Genomic DNA, 20,216 nt, shown 5'->3' with positions numbered 1-20,216 from the left:
ACTTTTCAAATTATGCTTTCGACTGTCCGAACACAATCAGCCAGGATGCGTTCCACGACAAGTCACAAGCCATCATTAATATATCAGTTTGAGCATGATCTGCGGCTCCCTCCACATGACACGTTAGTCAAACCAAATCTGCTAAAATCCAACCTGAATTAAAATAGGACTCTTGCTTAGCCTTACCAAATCAATTGAAAATCAAACTCAAGACTCCAGGAAAACAAAGAATCCGTGTAACCGGCGAACACCTTCCTTAGCAACCTTATCCGTCTCATCTTTTCTCTTAATCTTCCAGCTCTTTATTAGAGTTGGAAAATTTGAAATTGCTGCGTTTTTGTCAACCAACTCAAAATCTTCGGTCCAAATTTTAACTTAAAATTCAAGAAGTCGAAAGTCGAAAAAGCTTTAGATTATTTTGAAGTCAATTTGTTTTCATTTTTTTACTTAAACCCTAAATCAAATGATTTAATATATTTAGGTACATAATGTTTATTCAACCGATTAGAAATAAGGTAATTAGTTTTTTTTTTTTTTACTTTTTTGTTTTAAATCTTTAACCAACCATTTTTGGTTAATATGTCTAGATAAAAAAGTAAACACACAAATTCTAACAAACATCATCATGTCATGTCATCTACCATGTGATAGTGATATCATTAAAATAACACGTGACACAGTATAAAAGTGTTAAATGTATCCTTAACTAATAAAAGAGAAACTTATTTGATTCGAAATAAAAATTCATGAACTTATTTGAACGCAATGAAAAGATAAGTACTGAATTGACTTTTTTAAAATAGTTCAAAAACTTATTTAAGTATTTAGCTTATAACTAATCTTCGAGCTTTTTATTAGTGCTTGAAAATTTGAAATTTGAATCAAATACTACTTGCATCTCCATGGGGCATTTTCAATTAAGAGTAAAGTTATAATGAATTAAAAGTAACCAAATAACTAACAAAAAAAGATTATTATTCTCTAATTGGTAAAATTCAAAATTTTTGAAAGTAAATTTGAACCTCATTTTAGGAATTTATTTCGCCTAGTTTAGAGCAATCTATTTTGTATAACATTGGCTTTTAAATTTCAATTTATCACTTTTTGCATTTTGAAAAATGATGTCATTTTTATTTTGTAGGTGAATGAAACAGTTTTTATTTCTAATATTTTCTTTTATAAATAAACTATCGTTTTCTCCATGATGTATGTGAAGCAACCCATTTACTTCTAAACCAATTCAAGAATATTTTGCTGATTTTTCTTAATTAAATATATAATAGTGGTGTCTAATTTGGTGTCACGCTCAACTTGAGGACAGTTGAAAGTTAAATTTCATTAGATATTATTTATTTATCTTCTATTTTTCTCTCCTAAATTTATGTTTACACATTTTTTTTCTGTTTTTATCTATCTATATAACATAATGGTTAAAATTATTTTTCCTTTTAGTTTATCTTCTTATGTAATTTTTCATCCACATAGAAACGTGTCATAAAAATAATTTATAAAAAAGAAAGTGATGAAAAATTATCTTCCACATAAACTTTGTAGAGTCTACGAACGGATTAGAGAATTAACCCATATTCCATTAAATATAAAATGAATATTATCGACTTCTAAAGTGTAAATTTTTTTTGGTTAATGTTTTAAATAATAAAAAAATTCAATATTTACCTATAAAAATTTCAAAAAAGAAAAAACAAAAAATAAACCCACACGTTGATGATTGATGTTTGCGTAAAGCCTACCTCTCTTTTTCAAAATAGCCTATCACACCAAAAATTGTTAGACAGTAGGAGCTCCCATAGCCTAAACTTTGGTCGGAGCTTCTACAGGCAGACGTCCTGAAAAAAAGTAGGCGGGACAACTTTACAAACTGAAATACCATGCATTTTGGTTCATACACGTTGCAAAATATTAGTGGAGCCTGAGATTTTCTTTCTTCCATTTTTCTTCTTTTTTATTAAAAATCTCGGTTCCAGACCATCCACGAATACCGTGCCGCAGCTTCTACAACCATGCGCGTAAAGCCAGCTAGCCCCGGGTCCCAGCCAAGATGGGGCGGGCAATTGAGGTTGTCATTCTTTGGGTTTTCTTTTTTCTCAATTTCACATGTGCTCTGTTTGATTTATATATACATATATATATATATATATATATATATATATAGATATATGAGTTTTTTGAATAATAAGTATATACTTATTAAATGCTAAATTTTTGATAAATTTTATTTGTTAAATAAAAATAATAATTAACTATTTGTTTTGTTATATCTTTATAATAATTACTCATATTTTTTGGAATTTATTAAATCTTTATCATGTAATTAAGATTATTTTTTGTTTGAATCATTACCATTTCCAAATCATGATTTTTTTATCAAAATTATATTTCTTTGAATTATTAGTAATTTCAAATCATAGCTCCTTTTCTTCTAAAATATTTTGGTAAAAGAGATTTGGGAAACAAAAACAGGGACTAATAAAGTCTCTAATCCAACATAATTTTATGTATTTAATGCTTTTTTGGATTGAGTTTAAGTTAGTAAATATGGTTAATATTTTTTTTTTAAATTGTAATTGTGGGCTTACGGGACTATTAGGCATTGAACCACTAATTTATAGGACATAAATGCTGAGAATGTTGCATATATATATAATGTGTAAAGCTAGGTGATTGTATTTGAATGTAATAATTTAATATATATATGTGCGTGTGTAAATTAGTATTAACATGTAAAGTTACGTTTTCACACAATAAATGCAAGTATTAATTTTTTTAATTTTTTAAATAAAAATAGGTACTAATATTGGATTTAAAATATAAAAATCTATAAATAGATTAATTTTTCTTATTTTAATAAATGATAGGGAGTGAAACAACCACAAAACATTATCGTTTAATTAATAATTTCAAAATAAACTTTTGAGAAAGAGAAAATAACTGAATTTAATTGAAATGATAGGAAAAGAAATGAAATTATAAGATATTATCATATGAATTCCAATCTTTTCATATTCTATTAGTTACTGATTTGAATATAAAAAATTGAAATTAAATTCATTCTTTTCAAATTATATTAATTAATGATTTGAAAATAAACTTTTTTTTTTTTAAATGCCAATGCTCATTTGTTTTGAAATAAAAGGTTTTTGCGAATAATCATTAATTTCTTTTTGTATCGTCATAAATGATAGGGAGAGGAAAAGCCACAAAATAAATTCCAATATTTCATATCCTATTCATTAATGATTCAAAAATAGAAATTTGAAAAAGAATATAAATCAATTTTATTTAAAAACGTTTCATATTCTATCAATAACCATCGAAATTGACTAGAATGGTTAAGGTAGAAATATGAAAAATCACTAGATTTTGTTGTATTACTTTTGATATATATCTTCATATTCTATTAGTTGATTATTTGAATTTTGAAAAAAAAAAATTAGATCACTTTCATTTGGAATTTGTGTGTATGATATTTGATAAAATGGTGTGGTGTTTATTTAATGTAATTAATATTATCATATTAATTTCAATTTTTTCATATTATATTAATTAATTATTTGAAAATAAACTTTTTTTAAAAAATTAGATTATTTTTATATGGAATTTGTATAACATATTTGATAAAATGATGTAGTTTTTATTAAATGTAATTAGGTTTTGCACTTATATATTGGCAATAAATGACAAACAAATATGCTTAAGTTTTTTAAATATTTGTACTACCAATTATTTATGAATTTTGCAATTATTATACTCATTTATGGCTATTTATTGATTTCTTTGCAACTTTTGATCTCCATTATTTAAGCTATATATATATATATATATATATATATATATATATATATTAATATCCATAAATTTGTTGTAATCGAAAATGGTGGAGATTTTACTCCACTTGATAGTTTATTTCCATTCTTTTTTGTAGATCCTAAGGTGATGTTTCAGATAAATAGCACAATACCTGATCTAAATGTTTGGAAGGGATTCAATAATTCAAAATAGGACCAAAAGCTTATACTGGGCACCATATGACAGTCTAAAGCTATATTTAAATACAAGGAAAGATAGCTAACGTAGGAAATCAGTTTTCTCTTTATTTTCGTTGCAAATGTCAAATGTTAATTGAAAACTATTAAAATAAAAAAGACTCGCTTTTAAGTAAAAAATCATCATCACTAATCACATCTCAAGCTTTTCTATGAAACCAAAGTACATTTAGAGATGAACAAAATCATTATAAATTGGAAAAAATTTTCGAATTGAATTGAGTTACGTTATAATGGATATTGGTGAATTTAGTTTTTAAAATTAAGTTATTTTAATCGGTTCGATTTTTTGTGGATAAATTTTTTAATCAAATTAATTTAAAAATCAAACATAAATTAATATATTATATTTTTCAATGTAAATTTATTAAAATATTGCTGAATTTGCTTGAGAATGTCAAAATTTATGTTTTTATATATTGTCTTAAAATTTGTTAACAATGTTGTTAAAATTTATGGTATTTCAAATCTGATCCAATCAATCGAAATGGTTCGATGAATCAATTATAAAAATTTAGTTAGATTTAATTTTTAAAGAGTGTAAATTCGTTTTTTAAAATTTTAATATTGAACTGATTGAATCAATATTTTAGTAAATAATATTATTTGATAATGTGAGTTTTTTAATTAAATTTTGTACAATTTCTTTAGACTGTAATCAATTATTAGAATTTTCAAAGGAAATAAAAATAAAAAAAAATAGAGAAATCTTGACACGAGTTTGCTATTATTATGACTGACATCAATATGATCATTATCAGTAAAATATTTAACATTTAAATGGATATCTCATGGAACATATTGAATTAGACATTTCTCTTCTCGATTTCTTTGAATTTTTTAATAAAAACGTGTCAACTAATATAATTGTTGCTGTTATTTAACATATTTATTGAAAATAAATGAAATTTATGGAAAAGAAAAAAGGGTAGACGCCGGTGTAGCTGATGATGTAAGCAGGCCAGTAAACCAAAAAAAAAAAAAAAGCAATAAGAAAATGACCGAACTTCCAACTGAAAACTACCTACCACCATTCCCCGCCATTCCCTCCTACCCCATTTATGCTCGTACGGCCTCCGCCTGTAGTCTATTTAATAAAAAAAGAAAATTGGAAAATAAGATAATAAATGAAAATCCTACTACACAAATCAAAACCCTCAAATTCCAATTTTCTTTTAAATAATAAAATTAGGAAAACGGATTTCAAAATAAATAAAAGTTAGGAAAACGACAAAAAGAAATTAATTTATATAAGTTTCTCCCACCAAACCAAAACAAGAGCAACATTGTGAACAACTCCCTTCATCACGTTGCCTTACCTTCTCGTCTTCTTCCTTCTTTCTTCTTCGCCTTTTGTTCAACTCCCTCTCTTTTTCGAATACAACTCCAGATTCTTTTAAACCCCCAAATTCTAGGGTTTCTGTGCGTTTTCTTTGCTCAGAGATCCTAATTTGGTAATTCTCTCTCTTCTCTTTATTCAGGTCCGTTTACGTTTCTTTTCTTTTCTCTGGTTTCTTCTTGAATTTGTTTTCTTCTGTTTGGTTTCCGAGAAAACTCTTAGTAACAAGAATAATGGAAAAGGAATGAGAATTTGAACGTTATGTTTTCTGTTTTGTTGGTTAAATTTGATGGATGAGTTCAATTGTTTCAGTGGATTGTTTCTTTTGTTTTTAGTTTACTGAAAAGAAAAAGAAAATTTACGACTAAATAGGATAATGTCAGAGCTTGGAGCAAAGTTTTCTTTTCTATTTTTTTGTTTTTTTTCTCAGAAGTTGAAACAGAGGGTTTATGAATTGGAGAGGTTAAGATTTGGTGGAAGATTTGATGCGCATTTGTGCTGTTTGGTTGCCTTGAAATTTTAAAGGAATGTGAGCTGGTTAAAAGGCTCAACTGAGTTTGTGTTTTTTTCTACTGTGAATTCAACCATGTTAATTTATCTTAAAGGACTAAAAGAGAAGAATGTGAAAGTTCAAAGTTCAGTGTAAAATTCAAAGTTGGGATTTTTATGTTGCACCCAATGCTAATAGTAATATCATAGGATAGTTTACCTGTTGTTCGTTAGGAATTCGAAAAGTATTAATTTTTAAAATTATCTTGCTTCTGAGAGTAAATGATAGCAATTTTTTACTCGTTGGGGTTAGGCCACTAATTTCGAATATTCTGGCTGGAAGACTCCAAGAGATTAATGATTTTGAACTAGATTAGAGCTTTTTGCCCTTTTGGTGCAGTGCAGTTGCACTAGCCTAGGGCATTTATAGGATGTGTGTTCAGGAAAATAAAAAACCTTTTGTTGCAGCCTTTGTGATGTCTTCTCTGTTTGTTTAGTCACATATGTATGGTGTTTCACAAAGGCTAGTTTAACTTATGGGATTTTGAAACTCTTTATTTATTGAGATTATGATTAGTCGATTGCAAAATCTTATAGTTTATCTATGAACGTCTGTTCGTATAGCAGTCTAATTAGTTTTTGTTGCAAATCCTGTTTTGTTTATATCATTATTTTATTTAATTAATTCTTCCAATTGCTTTAAGTAAGTGATTCTCTAAATAGTTACAAAGGGATAAGTTATCTGTCCTCCCCTCATGCAAAATTTGATAGAATTCTTTCTTACCTGTGGCTGGTCGAATAATTTCCTCTTCTTTCCTGAGTATGTGACATAAGTCTAGTGAGATGTGGAAAGTGCTTTGTGCTTTTCCATTTGTAATTTTGATTTGACTCAATATGGCAAGTAAAATGCGCATGTATTTCCATATGCACTCATGTAATTATACATTGGGTGATCTGCTCAAAATTTTGAAGAATGGCATGTTTTTTTTTTCCACTAAACACTGAATTAGGATCTTAAATTTCTGAAATGTATCTAATAGTCCTTAATTGCTCTGCTGTTGATCTCACTCTAGTGAGTTGTGGCTGTGCTCTTATTTGTGTTATGCTTACTTTTCAGTGTCTCCTTTGGGCTTTTGTTCACCATGTCAAGTTTGGAGGAGCCACTCGGCTTTGACAAGCTGCCTAGCATGAGTACTATTGATAGGATTCAGAGGTTCTCAGCTGGTGCTTGTCGGCCTAGAGGAGAAGATATGGGCATGGGAACCTGCTGGATTGAAGGGAGGAGTTGCAGCACATCTAATAGTTGTGAGTAAGTGAGATTCAGTTCTCTGTAGAAATGTTCCCCTAAGAGCACTCACATAGTATTTTTTGTTTCCCAGAAGTTAAAATTAAAATTTGGAAGTAATGGTATCAATTTTGAGACAATTTTCACTTTTCTTAATACTTAACGATTTTGATTCCAGTTGAAAGATAAAATTGTTTTCTTTTTGGAGAATTATTTTACATTATTTATTATTAATTTCTTGGTCGCTGAAAAGATACGACAGTGAATAATAGTGTATTGTAGTAATCTGTTGTTTAGATCTGTGGGTCATAACTCATAAGCGCATATGGTACTTATCTTTTTGTTAGTGTTGGTTACTTAAGCTGATTTTCCTGTTGAAAGCTGATGATGGCTTGATTTAGTAATATAATTTAAAAATTAACTAATGGCCTAGCAGTTCTTCCATTGATAAAATAAGGTTGAGCTTTGCTTTTTTTTTTTTTTGCTCAAGCATGACTCAGAAACATAATTGAGCTGCTTGACCTCAACTTAATTTGGATCAATATCTTCAACTCAAATAATGAGCTTGAAACTTGACTTGGTCATGCACTCGAGCTTGAATTCAAAACTTAAATAAAATAATGTAAATAAATGCTATATTCAATGTATATATGTATCTTGTACCTAGAAACATTAAAAACTTAAAAAAGTTTGATCAGGACCCCTCGAGTTGAGCATTCAAGTACTCGAATTTGGGTTGTCTTGTTATTTGAGCTTCTTGAGTTCATGCTGGGTTCAATAGTTAATTAGTCAAATCTGAGTATTAATGAGCCGGGACTGAGTAGCTTACGGGCAGTTTGACTCATTTACTCCCCTACTCACACATACACGTATACTGTGGATACATCCTGATTCTAAGTGATTATGGTTTTCTTGTCCGTATTAGGTTTCTGTTGATTATATACTCAGAAAGTGCTTGGAATTCTTTTGGAGTTCCGTTTGTCTTTGGTGAAAGCATCAATGGGCATCATCTAAACAATTGAAGGGCATTAGCATCTTTTTCTGTAAAAATTGATTTTAGGATATGAAAGAGAGAAAATGCATGCTTCTGGTTTTGCCTTAAATTTAGTATATAATATATATGGTCAATTGTTGATGTTCCCACTTTTCTCTTGCTTTTGTACCATAATCTGTGAATGGTTAGTGTTCTCCATGTATCAAGCATAAATTTTATTGACATTATTGAAACATCTGTTTCCAGTGAGGATTATGAAGAATATACAGGGGAGGCATTCCCATGGAGAAGACATGTGAGGGATGTGTCTGAAGGTGAAGCGTTCAACAGAAGGGCTTCAAGTCTAAGCAAGAATCGCATGAAATGCAGACATGTTTGTGACTCGAGGTATTTGCCAGATCTTCAGTATAGGTCCAAGTGCAATGGCAGAGGTGTACGAGGCAAAACAAATAAGGTAATTAAATAACTTGAAGAGATTTCTGTATTTCTCATTTCTTTTAAAACCTTTATGAATTTCTATAATATTCATTTCCTGGATTATTTAAATACCTTGCGCTTTCCTTTTTAATGTTTCTCTGTTTGTGTGGGATGTGGTTTTTCCAGTGGTTCATTATCTAATATTTGAAGCTCAGATACTGTTGCTTTTTCTTGTTAATATCATGTGCTGGATGCCAAATTGACACTGGAGTTGCTTCATCTAAAAACTTTTATTCATGTGTAGCAGTTTTTAAAAGATATACCAAAGTTTGTGAAGATAGTAGAAGTTGGTCCGAGGGATGGATTACAAAATGAGAAGAATATTGTACCTACGTCTGTAAAGGTTGAATTGATTCGGAGATTGGTGTCTTCAGGGTTGACCGTTGTTGAAGCTACAAGTTTTGTGTCTCCTAAATGGGTTCCTCAGGTATTGTGGCTTGCTTGTTTTAGGTTGAGATGGTACCTTCATTATTCTTTTGCGATGTTTTAATTTCATTTGAAATGACAAGATGATTATATTTATATCCTATAGAGGATGCATGCGATGTTCATTAATTAACCCTTAAGTCGATCGGTGTTTCAATTTGGATGCATTTTTTGAGTTGGTTGGTCAAAATCAAGTCCATCAAAGATTAGAGTTGACTTTATAGCCATAAGCAATGTAGGCAGTGATTTTAGGTTTAATTCCAGATTTGCCCTTGGCTTAGAAGGAAATGAGTACTGATTTTGCTTCTTTAGCGGAATGTAGTTCATGATTTTGAGTAGTTGTTTTCACTAATGTATAATGTGTGTCTGTATTTCTTATATATTTCTTTGTCAACCTGATGTTACTTCTATTGACTATGGCCTACAACAGCCTAGTCATTCTTACAATTTACTCCACTAAATACTGCCTTTAAAACCTCTACCTAAACCTATCATCCTGCCTTCTTTTAACAGTATAGGAACATTTATGCTTTTGAAATCTTTGGCTTTGTTTCTTATAAAACTTCACTATTTGAAGCATATATCACATAGTCAACCTAACTTGGTAAAAGAGAAGAGAAAGAGAGAAATCTCTGTGCAGTTGTGCATTCCTGATCCTGTCTAAGGATTTAGAATATTTGGATGAAAGGAATGTCATGCTATGGCCAATTAACCTTTCTATTAGTGTTCTTCACCCTGTTTGAAATTCTTGAACTATTCTGTAAAATGATTTTTGCTGATTTAGTAGACTTGCCAATAACGAATAAAAATTATACAAAAATAAGAAATCATTAGTAAAGCACATACCTCAATAAAAATCTTTGTATGAAGGTCCTAGTTTATTCTCTGGTGCTATAACTATTCTGTCTTAAGCAAATTAAGGCTTATGGCTGAAACATTGGATGAGTTGAACAACACTCTAGGTGTTTGTGAACCAGTTAAAATTGTTTAGTTGATGATTCTTGATTCCTCAAATCTCTTTGAAGATTCTTTAATAATGAATATCTCAAGTCAATGACTAATTTTTCTTTTCATCTGCTTGTACACCTTGTTAATTTTTCTTGAGGGCTCCTCTTGCATGTGAGAGTTAATCCAATCTACGAATGGAAAAGTGAATTCTATCACTGAAGAAGGTGATTCAAAGAATGGAACTGAATATGTTGCCTTTGTTTGTTATTTAATAGCAACCTTGATAATCTGCTTTCCAATCTAGCCATGCTATAGATGTTTGCCCCTTAAAAAATCTGGGTGACTAGTATGATTGGATAGATATTTAGGATCAAGGATAATATGCAGTGAGTTGATGATGGTATTGGCCATGGCCAGGAGAAATCTTGGGTGAAGGTTCTTAAATGCTAAAATCTGCTGCGAAATGGGTGAATTACCATTCTGGAAGCAGAAACTTCAAGCTGTATTTTGCTGATAAAAGTTTCTTATCTGATTCTTGCGTCTGTTAGATATAAGGATGAAACTGAGGGGAAAATTAAAAAAAGTTTTTATCATCAAAGTTGAATGGTTTTATTCAAAATTTTCTTTGCAAAGCAACTTTATGTAGTCTTGACCATAGGTTCTTCTCTGGATTATCATTTGTAGCAAAATAGGCTTTTTGTCCTTATTGTTGTGTATGCACATGTAGTACCTACTGAATGTCTGTGTATATTTTGTATGCATTTATATATCTATGCATTGGTGTGTTCTAATTGAGAACCTTGCATGCTTACAAACTTATCCCATGGGAAACAATCATTGTTGGTTGCAAGTGAGATACTTTATTTATCTCTTTCTATAGCCTGCTTGTGATTCATTCTTAACCGTTTATATAGCTAGCAGATGCAAAAGATGTAATGAAAGCAGTTCGTGACATGGAGGATGCCAGATTGCCCGTTCTCACTCCTAATCTAAAGGTTGGTAATTTTCTTTTGAAATATGAGGTATCTACCTTGGCATTTTGGTGTCATAGAAATTTCCTAATCTGCTGTATCAAATTCTTCTAGGGCTTTGAAGCAGCTGTTGCAGCGGGTGCAAAAGAAGTAGCTGTCTTTGCATCTGCTTCTGAGTCCTTTTCAAAGTCAAACATTAATTGTAGCATAGAAGAAAGCCTTGTCCGCTACCGTGCTGTCTGTGCTGCTGCTAAGGAGCTTTCAGTTCCTGTTCGTGGGTATGTCTTCTAATAACCTTATTGTCATTATTTTCATGACTGATAGCTACTATTTCTGTTTTCTTCTCTGTACTTGGGTAAGGAAAAAGAATCCCGTTCCCTAGCAATATCTCTAACATATAATTGTCCTGTCTTCAATTTTAGTTGAATTATATATATGCTTATTGGTATTGAATAACATTTGGAACACAGTACCTATGCTGTGGAAGAAATGCAGATTGTCAGATGTGCACAATTTGTACCTTGGAAAATTCTGCTTCAGTTGTGTCTAGTTATTTCCTTTCTTTTAGTATTGATGTCTGCTGTACAGAATCATTGGAAATATGAAATTTGTGAAATTTCTAGCCATTCTTCAGCCTTACTAAGCTTTGTCTTTTTAAATATCTTTTCTTATCTATTTCTAGTTATTTCTAGGAGAAGGCTTGATAATGAGCTGAGCATGGTTTGCTGGTGTAAAAGTTGCTTTAGTGTGGATGTTTGAATTATAATTTTTAATTGATTTTTGGAATTTGATTGTAGTTAAATATATTTAACTATTTCGGCTGTTCTAATTCTGAAATTTTGTTCTATAACACGTCAAATGCAATATAGCTCCAGTAGGAGTATTTTTTTGTGCTTTATTCATTTTGGTTGGCATGATGCTGAAATTACTTGGTGCTAAACTTTTACAGGTATGTATCATGTGCGGTTGGATGTCCAGTGGAAGGAGCAATTCCTCCATCGAAAGTGGCCTATGTGGCAAAGGAACTTTACAATATGGGTTGTTTTGAAATTTCCCTTGCTGATACAATTGGAGTTGGCACCCCTGGTAATGCTCTACAGTCTACACTGTCACTTTTAAGAAACAAAAGTGTGTGGGTTGAGTAGGAAGCAATCACTATTAGATTTTATGGTTAGATTTTGCTTTCTTTTGGTAAGCTTTTACATTTCTTTTTATGTTTTCCCCACTTAGAATTTTAAAATTGCGTATTACTTTTGTTCATGTGGTACCAAACAACTTGTAGAGCTGATTGGAGTAGTAAAAAGTGAATAATGAAATAACTAATTGCAGTATTTTTTACTAGGCTTTCAAAATAAATAAGAACGATATAATATTGCAACTGATTATTTCATATTCTTTTTCTTCTCTTATTTCATATACTTACACACATAGATAGATGCATGCATCTGTATTGCATCTATATTGCGTCCTTTCATGCATACATATATCCATCACTCATATATATATATATATATGCACGCATTCATACCTCCAAATATACCTACATGCATACATTCATTTATCCACGTTGGCATATGTCCTGCCATACATGCATACTTCATAGTTAGGATTTCATTTCTACGTTAAGATTGTGAAACCAAAAAAGGAGTTGCTGTTTTGTGTTGGGATTAAGAGTGGACTAGAAGAATTGATGGTTCTATGTAATTTAATGCAAGAAGCATGAAAGAATACTTTGAAATCTTGTTCTTCTCCTGGATTTATATGTGGGGTTCAAACATTGGTTATTAGAATTCTTTGCCATTTCTCTTTGGCACAGGTACTGTGGTTCCCATGCTTGAAGCAGTAATGGCGGTTGTTTCTGCTGAAAAGCTTGCTGTCCACTTCCATGACACTTATGGGCAATCTCTTCCAAATATATTAGTTTCTCTCCAGGTAAGCCATAGAACAAACACAGTGAAGCCATATATATATACAAATCATAATATAACAATTAGTTCCTTCACAGTATGAATAAAATAGTTTAGAACCGGTAATGGATGGGCCTGATACAAGGTATACTTGGAAGTTAAATAATGAGACAGGCTTCCTCTAAATAGTTACTGTCACGCCACTGGTTTTGGATCACACCACCCGTGACTAGACAGTGTAAGCTGTCAATGTTCCAAGTAAACAGTAACTGCTATAATTGCCCAAAAGGGAAAAATATTGATTGCAGAGGATTGCCAGCTAGTATTCTTTACTCATAATGTCTGATTGCAATGTGATAATTGATTTTAGTATGTTCCAATCTGTCAACAGATGGGGATTAGCACAGTGGATTCATCGGTAGCAGGTTTGGGTGGTTGTCCGTACGCCAAGGGAGCTTCAGGGAATGTTGCCACTGAGGATGTGGTGTATATGCTTAACGGCCTTGGTGTCAAAACAAACGTGGATCTGGCGAAGCTCAAGTTGGCTGGGGATTTCATCAGCGACCATCTGGGTCGCCAGTCTGGTTCCAAGACCGCTATTGCTTTGGGCCGGGTAACAGCCGATGCCTCCAAGATATAAAGAAAATACCTATAATTATAATGGAATAATTCTATCCAGATCCGATGATCTCTGCTCTAGCTAGCAAAAAGGGGAACATGGTTCATTGCACGGTGTGTTCCTTACATTGTATAATGCTATAGAAAATAAAAGAAACCTCAAACCCTATACTTGGTACTAATCGTTATTTTGGGAATGGCAGATATAATAATATTATTATTTTGTTAAAAGTATCCACCAAGCCTAGCAAAAAGCTGCCCATTGCAAGCAATAGGAGTTGTAATATCTCTAATGATGGATTGTTGTATCCAGCACATACAAGATTCATTAAGTCTATATTCAAACCAAGCAATTTCATTAAGACAAACCCAGTTAGAAATCACATAATTAATGAACAACTAGAAAGTATCTGCTTCTTTTCTTTCTTTTTCTTTTGTGAATAGAAAATATCCTCTTTGGCCTTTAGGGGTTCATGGGAAAGTTATACATGTTTCCATTGTAAATGTCGCCCTAGGGTTAATGCAACAGCACTCTGTGAAATGATGAAACTGCAAAGCATTGACATAACATCTTATGACAATAAGTGCCACCTGCTGGTTCTGGTCTCAAAAGATGATTAGGGCAAATAAGGAAATTCAATCATGGTTGGCGGTGTCGTTGTTGGGAGGCTGATAGGAATGGCAGAATCATTAAACCATGTTCTAGGCCTGTTACTCATATCTAGCTGTTGTAACAATTCATTCTTTGAGTTTTGCGTTGCAAGAAAATGATTCTCTCCTACCTTGTAGATTCAATCTAACTGTCTCAAGTTGAGTTTGCGTGGAATTATTATTATTATTTTTAACCTTTTTCTTCTTTAAATTTGTTCACAAAAGGGGCACGTTACCAATGTGGCAATGAGTAGGGGAAAAACGAATCAAGGTTTCGTAGGTGTCAAATAGCTAATGATAGTCATTGAGATATCCAAATGATGGTAGAGCACCATGGGTTTGACCAGTAAAAAAGAAGAAAAAAAGGTGAAAATTAAAGAGATGAGACCTCTCCCTCTCTTTGCTTGCCCACAAATTTATACATATTTCTCGGCCTTCATGATGCCTAATGTACTCATATCGACACTGTCTGTTCTTTTCCTGGTGCAAAACTCAAACAGTCAAAGCTATACATGTAGCACTCATTCTCATAGTGTTTTCCCAGCTCTCCCAACCCTCAAATTAAGCACTATCAAGAGTGGTGGATGTCGCTCATCATGAAAAAGATACGGCTCTTTTTCTAGTGCATGGGCTCTCCCCCAATATTTCACATTAATTAATTTGTTCTAATGCTTGGTCTGCAAGAAGAGAGCAAGGAAGACCAATTCAAACGTCTAGCAGATATGAATGGTAGGAACCGAAAGTATCTATAAAAACTCTTTTGCTCTTGTCTAAAGAAACAAAACACAAAAGAAAGTGCTCATAACAACTAGTCTAAACATATAGCTGCAAAAGCTGAGGGAAGTAACACAACAACTCTAATCTATTTGGGTACTTTTCTTGGTACTTCAATTTTGATGGTTTATTGCCCTTTATAGGTCAACATACTTTTCACCAGTGCCCCAAGAACCAAGATAACAATTCCTTATATGGAAGAGCTAGCCATGATGATTTGCTTAATACTTTTTTTTAACCCTAAATATGTGTATGTATATTTGTCGTGATAAATATCATCAAAGAAATCTATATTCGCATTAATGATTGTACCTTCATCATTTTAATTATTGCAAACACCATCAATAGAGTGAATTGAGTACGAAATTGAACAGGAGAGTCAATGTATAATGACTTGAATCTCAGATCTCTGCTAAAATCCCACCCCCTTATTGTTGTCACTTGAGTCAAGTTCAAGTGACAAATAGTTAATTAACTCAACATCTATATGTTACACACTCTAACTACAAATTAAGTAATTATCACATTTAAGAAATACTCACACCATGCCAGATGAAAACCGTTGATCTTTGTTCTTTGATTCTTGTACACTGCAAAACATAAGAAATACTCACCATACATGAGAAGTAAGGCAAGTGTATTTATAGGTAAGAAATTAGGGCTAGGGAGAGGTATAGTCCCAACCACTGTTGACTCCATGACAAGGAGCCACCGTCTTTGACTGCCTATTGTTTTCTCAACTTCAATTTGTAGTTGTCCACTTGATGATCCAAAGAACTCTTGCAACATGTATGGTGAAAGCCCGACGTATACCTAGTCATAACGAGTTAGCTTATGTCTTCTTAAAAAATAAAGCTTAGTTTCGATGAAAACATTCTTAAAAATTATTCTTCTGAGTTCAATTTTAATTATATTAATACTTAAACATTCGTTAAATATTTTATTCAATTATCAACTAGGGTTAGATTTATCTCCGATGATTAAAACTTGAACCTTTTAATTTTAATTTGAAAGTCTCAAAATCAAATTTTAATTAAAAAAATTAAAATATATAAGATAGAAGAGAGGGTATGAAATCTTATAATAAACCTTCATATATACCAAAAAGAAAAAAACTAAGGGCTTGAGTTACCACCCACATAAAAGAGAAAATGTTTAGGAGCTGGCCTACACAACTGGCAAAAAATCTTTTGTGGATATAGATATTACTATGAATGTGAGACACATATACATGGCTTGGGAAGCTATTAATTGCAGAGCCATGGTGCAGCTGGAGGTTGAAAAGAAATCTTTAAAGAAGATTTTCAATACATTCTTCCTAGTTTTTCAGGGCAATGGAGGGCCCTTTTTTGACAAAGGTGCTAACTGCTAAAAATCGATTAACCATGACTTTCATGTTTTGGCTTTTCTTTCCTCAATATTAGAAAAGTGAATGAAGACAACATCATGTTTTCCTTAGAAAATAAATATCACTCCTTGGCCCATCTGTCAAATCCTACCCCTTTGACTACTTTGAAATGATTTCATCTTGATTAAACTTGTGGTTAAAAGAAATATTGCAAAACAATAATCAATAGGTTGGGTTTGCTTTATCTTTCCAATAGGTGAGAGCCAAATAGGTTTATTGCATCATTCCTTGTTCCATGATAAGGTTTATTGCATCATTTTAAGGACACTGCAAAGCTATTACTGATTGCTATACATTCTCAATAATATCTGTGCTTTAGGGTTAATATAAACTTAGTTGATAATTTAAAGTTTTAAGTGTTAATGATTATTATTAGTAAAAGAGAATCAAAAGAAGCTTTTCTGCTTAACAAAATAATGGAGTGGCTGATATAAAGAGGGAAAGGAAATAGACAAATGAGGCTTCGAGTATACAATGCATGCAAAAATTGGGAAACATGTTTTACCGGAATAATATCACGAGTATAGCACAAGCTTCCCCCTAAAGGCCAAAAGTTTAAAGCGCATGTTTGATGGGGCGAGAGAGAATGAGAGCAGAGCGGAGGGACTGAAATGATGAGGTTGGAAGAAAATAACTACTAACAAAGATGAAAGAAGAAATTTGGATAATTTTTATCTTTATATAATAATTTGCATCATATGCTTACAAAACTCAATTATTCTCTATATCAAAAAATAAAAATGAAACACAAACTCGTAATAAGTGATATAAGAATTTATCAAATTCTTGAGAGATATTAAAATCAAGTATCAAGATGGATCGTTTTCTTTTATGATAAAAGAGGATAAATATCGAAAGCTTTGCACAATTAGATGAGGTATAATGTTACGGATTTCATATCGATAATAGATAAAATTTATTTTGGACTTATAAATAAGGATTTTTTTACACTTTTTTCTTTTATTTTTTATGATACATAAACATTTTGAATTATGTAATAAAAAATAATAATTTCTTATCTTATAAAGCCTCTCTCATTTAAAGATCTAACTCAGGGAAACTTTTAAAACGAAACCTCAAATTCTCATGGTTAGGGTGTTCCTTAACAGACCACCCCTCTCTCTCTCTCTCTCTCTTTCATCACTTGAATTTTTCTATTTTGTTCATTTTATTAGATTTCTTCTAATTCCTTTCCTTCTTACCAACCATAATATACAAAGAACTTATAAGTTGAACCATATGTCTAGATGGTAGACAAAGAGAGCGGTAGTAGATATATCCAACAAAATCACAAAGAAAAAATCGACCGATGCTCCAACAGCAAGTAAGCAAAATCATCTTTTCTCTCTGCTTCATACAGATTTCCCCATGTAAAGATTTGGCCTCTCAATATTTCAGCAGTCTTCAAATTCCGAACTCCTCCTGCGCACCCATCTTATTGCAATACCAGGCACCAAAACCTATGCATTTTGACTCTCTCCTCTAATATTGTTTAACTGTTCTCATTTTCAGTGCTCAAACTCCAAGGTTTACCCATCACAAAAACCCAACGCAGCCCCCAAAAAACAAACAAAAGAAATAAAGCCACTGAGAGAGTGCTGTTTCGACTAGTTTCTTTCACGAGGTGGGGGTGCCTTTTGTACCAGATTTCGAAGAGAAAAGTTGTTTGTTGGTTTCCTTTGGCTGTCTAGGGTTTTGGGCTAAAAAAAGGGATTAATCCATGCATGATTTGTGTATTATCTGAATTCTGAAGAACGAAGCAGCAGATGGGTTTAAGCAAAAAGTTTACTTGCTTTTATCTCCTACTACTTTTGTTGTTGTTGTTGCTGTTTCAGTTAGAATCTTCAACTGATCATGGATCTGCTCGACATGCAAGCTTCAAGCCAGTTTCAGCTTCTTCTCGTCACTTTAGGCCTCTTGAATCTTCGCATGGTGGCTTTCAAGGAGATGCTCATAGAGCTAAAGATGGTGATGAAGTTTTTGGTGATGAAAAGAGAAAAGTTCATACAGGTCCAAATCCTTTACATAATAGATGATTTAGAGAAACCATAAATCTTTATTTATTTATTCCACTTCTCTCCTTAAAGCTATATAGTTTTTTTTGTCCCTTCTTCGAATCATATTGGATGGATATATGAGCTTTAGTTGTTTTGTTCATAGGAATTAATGGATGTAATATGAAGCCAAGCAATTTCACAGTTGCATATAAAAGAGTTTTTAGTGAATTTTTTTTCAACCACTGAGAATATTATATTCTACATAGGAATAATTGAGAAGATATAATTAAAAGCATGATTATAAAAGAATAATTAATGTTTGTTGTCATTGATGGAGTTGTTGGTGTAATGACTATGAGAGGCAATGTTTGTTATGGTAGGTGTGGATGTTTTCCCTTTTCTTTCTGAGAGCAAGTGTTCCCAATATCTACCATTATACCCTTAATTAATTAGAAAAAAAAAAAAAAGAAAATTGGACATCAAACTATTGAATCTTGCTCTAATTTTTCCAGTGGTCTCTATCTAATAAGCTTATCTTGTAATTTTTGTCCTTTGGATTTATCACTTTGTTATTTATAAGTCTAATTAAGAAGCTAATTATTACTAAAGAGTAGTGGTGAAATAGTTTTAGAACTATATACGATTATATTTTATTCCGACAGCTAAGAAGCTAATACTTGAAAATACATACGGTTTCCATACATTTATACAATTAAGAAACTAGTAATAGGAAGCATTACCTTTGATGGTTCGTATTAATTGCTATGGTAAAGTTTTATCTGAGGTGAATTGTAAAGAGTAGATTTGAAATTTTTGAATACGACTTGCTAATATGATACTACTAAAATGATATGGAAGGTTTGGATTTAGGATTGTCGGGGTTCCGTGTATTACGCATGATGGCATACTTAAAATACGAGAATTATGTATCTTAAACATGTTAAATCTGTGTAACTAGTTGCTTTTCAAAAAAAAAATTGTGTAACTCGTTTAATTAATCGGGTTACCTTGTTGATCTATATAATTTGACTTGTAGAATCCGTTTAATATAAATTTAAATAAATTAATCATGTTTAAACAAGTTGTTATGTCATGTCATGTTGTATAAAATTTAATCTAACTTAATTGTTTAGTAAATATGTTAATCGTTTGTTTAGTAAATATGTTAATCGTGTCGTGTAACACATTCAATAAACATAAATGTATTTATATGTTTGACATATTTAATTAATCATGTCGTGTTCGTCTTTACCCATATAATTGTTTAATTATATATTTATACGACACGATTAAAACATGTAAACACGAATATTATCAAGTTTCTAAAAAAAAAAGTAAATAGCAAAAATATCAATGAAACAAATCTAAAAATATTGACGATTAACAATAATTCAAGTCGTCATACCATTTCCTTCAATTAACTAAAACAACAAACTCTAAAAGTACTTGCTATACTCGTAGCTAATGAATTCATATGCAAACTGATTTATATAGAAATTGATTTTAGATACATAGGAAAAAGTTCAAAGAAAACAAAATTCGAACCCTTAAAATAAAGATTCTAGACAAAATGGAGTGTCTATAAAGATATTTTTACTTTTTATCACAAAACTTATCGCTATTGAAGTGTTAGTCATTATTGTTTTTACACACCATTAGTCTTTTCGTCAATTTAAAAGAAACAAAATTCGAACTTTCAAAAGAAGATTCTGTACAAAATGAGGTGTCTACAATGATAATTTTGTCCTTATTGAAATGTGCTAGTCACTATTTTTGCTGCACGCCATTGGCCTCTTCGTCAATTAAACATTCAAAATGCCTTTCTTCATGGCATTAAGAAGCTTATATGCAATTAGCTCATGGCAGGG

The 20,216-nt window shown here is 31.5% G+C and overlaps 1 protein-coding gene across 2 annotated transcripts; it reads left to right on the top strand.

Annotated features, from left to right (window-relative positions):
- Positions 1-5,342: 5,342 nt before the first annotated feature.
- On the top strand, positions 5,343-13,749 carry LOC18589957 (Aldolase superfamily protein). 2 transcript variants are annotated; one of them, XM_007015165.3, is made up of 9 exons: positions 5,343-5,545; positions 7,010-7,201; positions 8,418-8,625; positions 8,896-9,075; positions 10,937-11,017; positions 11,108-11,271; positions 11,943-12,079; positions 12,810-12,925; positions 13,292-13,749. In XM_007015165.3, exons 2-9 carry the CDS (start codon positions 7,035-7,037, stop codon positions 13,538-13,540), a joined length of 1,302 nt encoding a protein of 433 aa, XP_007015227.2. In that variant the 5' UTR covers positions 5,343-5,545; positions 7,010-7,034; the 3' UTR covers positions 13,541-13,749. The 2 variants fall into 2 exon arrangements, with proteins under 2 accessions (XP_007015227.2, XP_007015228.2); XM_007015166.3 differs by having other exon boundaries at positions 5,348-5,518.
- Positions 13,750-20,216: the final 6,467 nt, after the last annotated feature.

Source organism: Theobroma cacao, chromosome 9 (assembly GCF_053813885.1).
Source record: "Theobroma cacao isolate CCN51 chromosome 9, ASM5381388v1, whole genome shotgun sequence".
Classification (NCBI taxonomy): domain Eukaryota; kingdom Viridiplantae; phylum Streptophyta; class Magnoliopsida; order Malvales; family Malvaceae; genus Theobroma; species Theobroma cacao.
The sequence above is the reverse complement of the archived record's forward strand: the minus strand, read 5'-3'. Positions and strand labels throughout refer to the sequence as shown.

Coding starts and splice junctions, on each gene's coding strand:
- LOC18589957 (XM_007015165.3), top strand. CDS start 7,035: ATGTCAAGTTTGGAGGAGCCACTCGGCTTTGACAAGCTGCCTAGCATG. Junction 7,202..8,417: donor AGCACATCTAATAGTTGTGA/GTAAGTGAGATT, acceptor ATCTGTTTCCAG/TGAGGATTATGAAGAATATA. Junction 8,626..8,895: donor TACGAGGCAAAACAAATAAG/GTAATTAAATAA, acceptor CATGTGTAGCAG/TTTTTAAAAGATATACCAAA.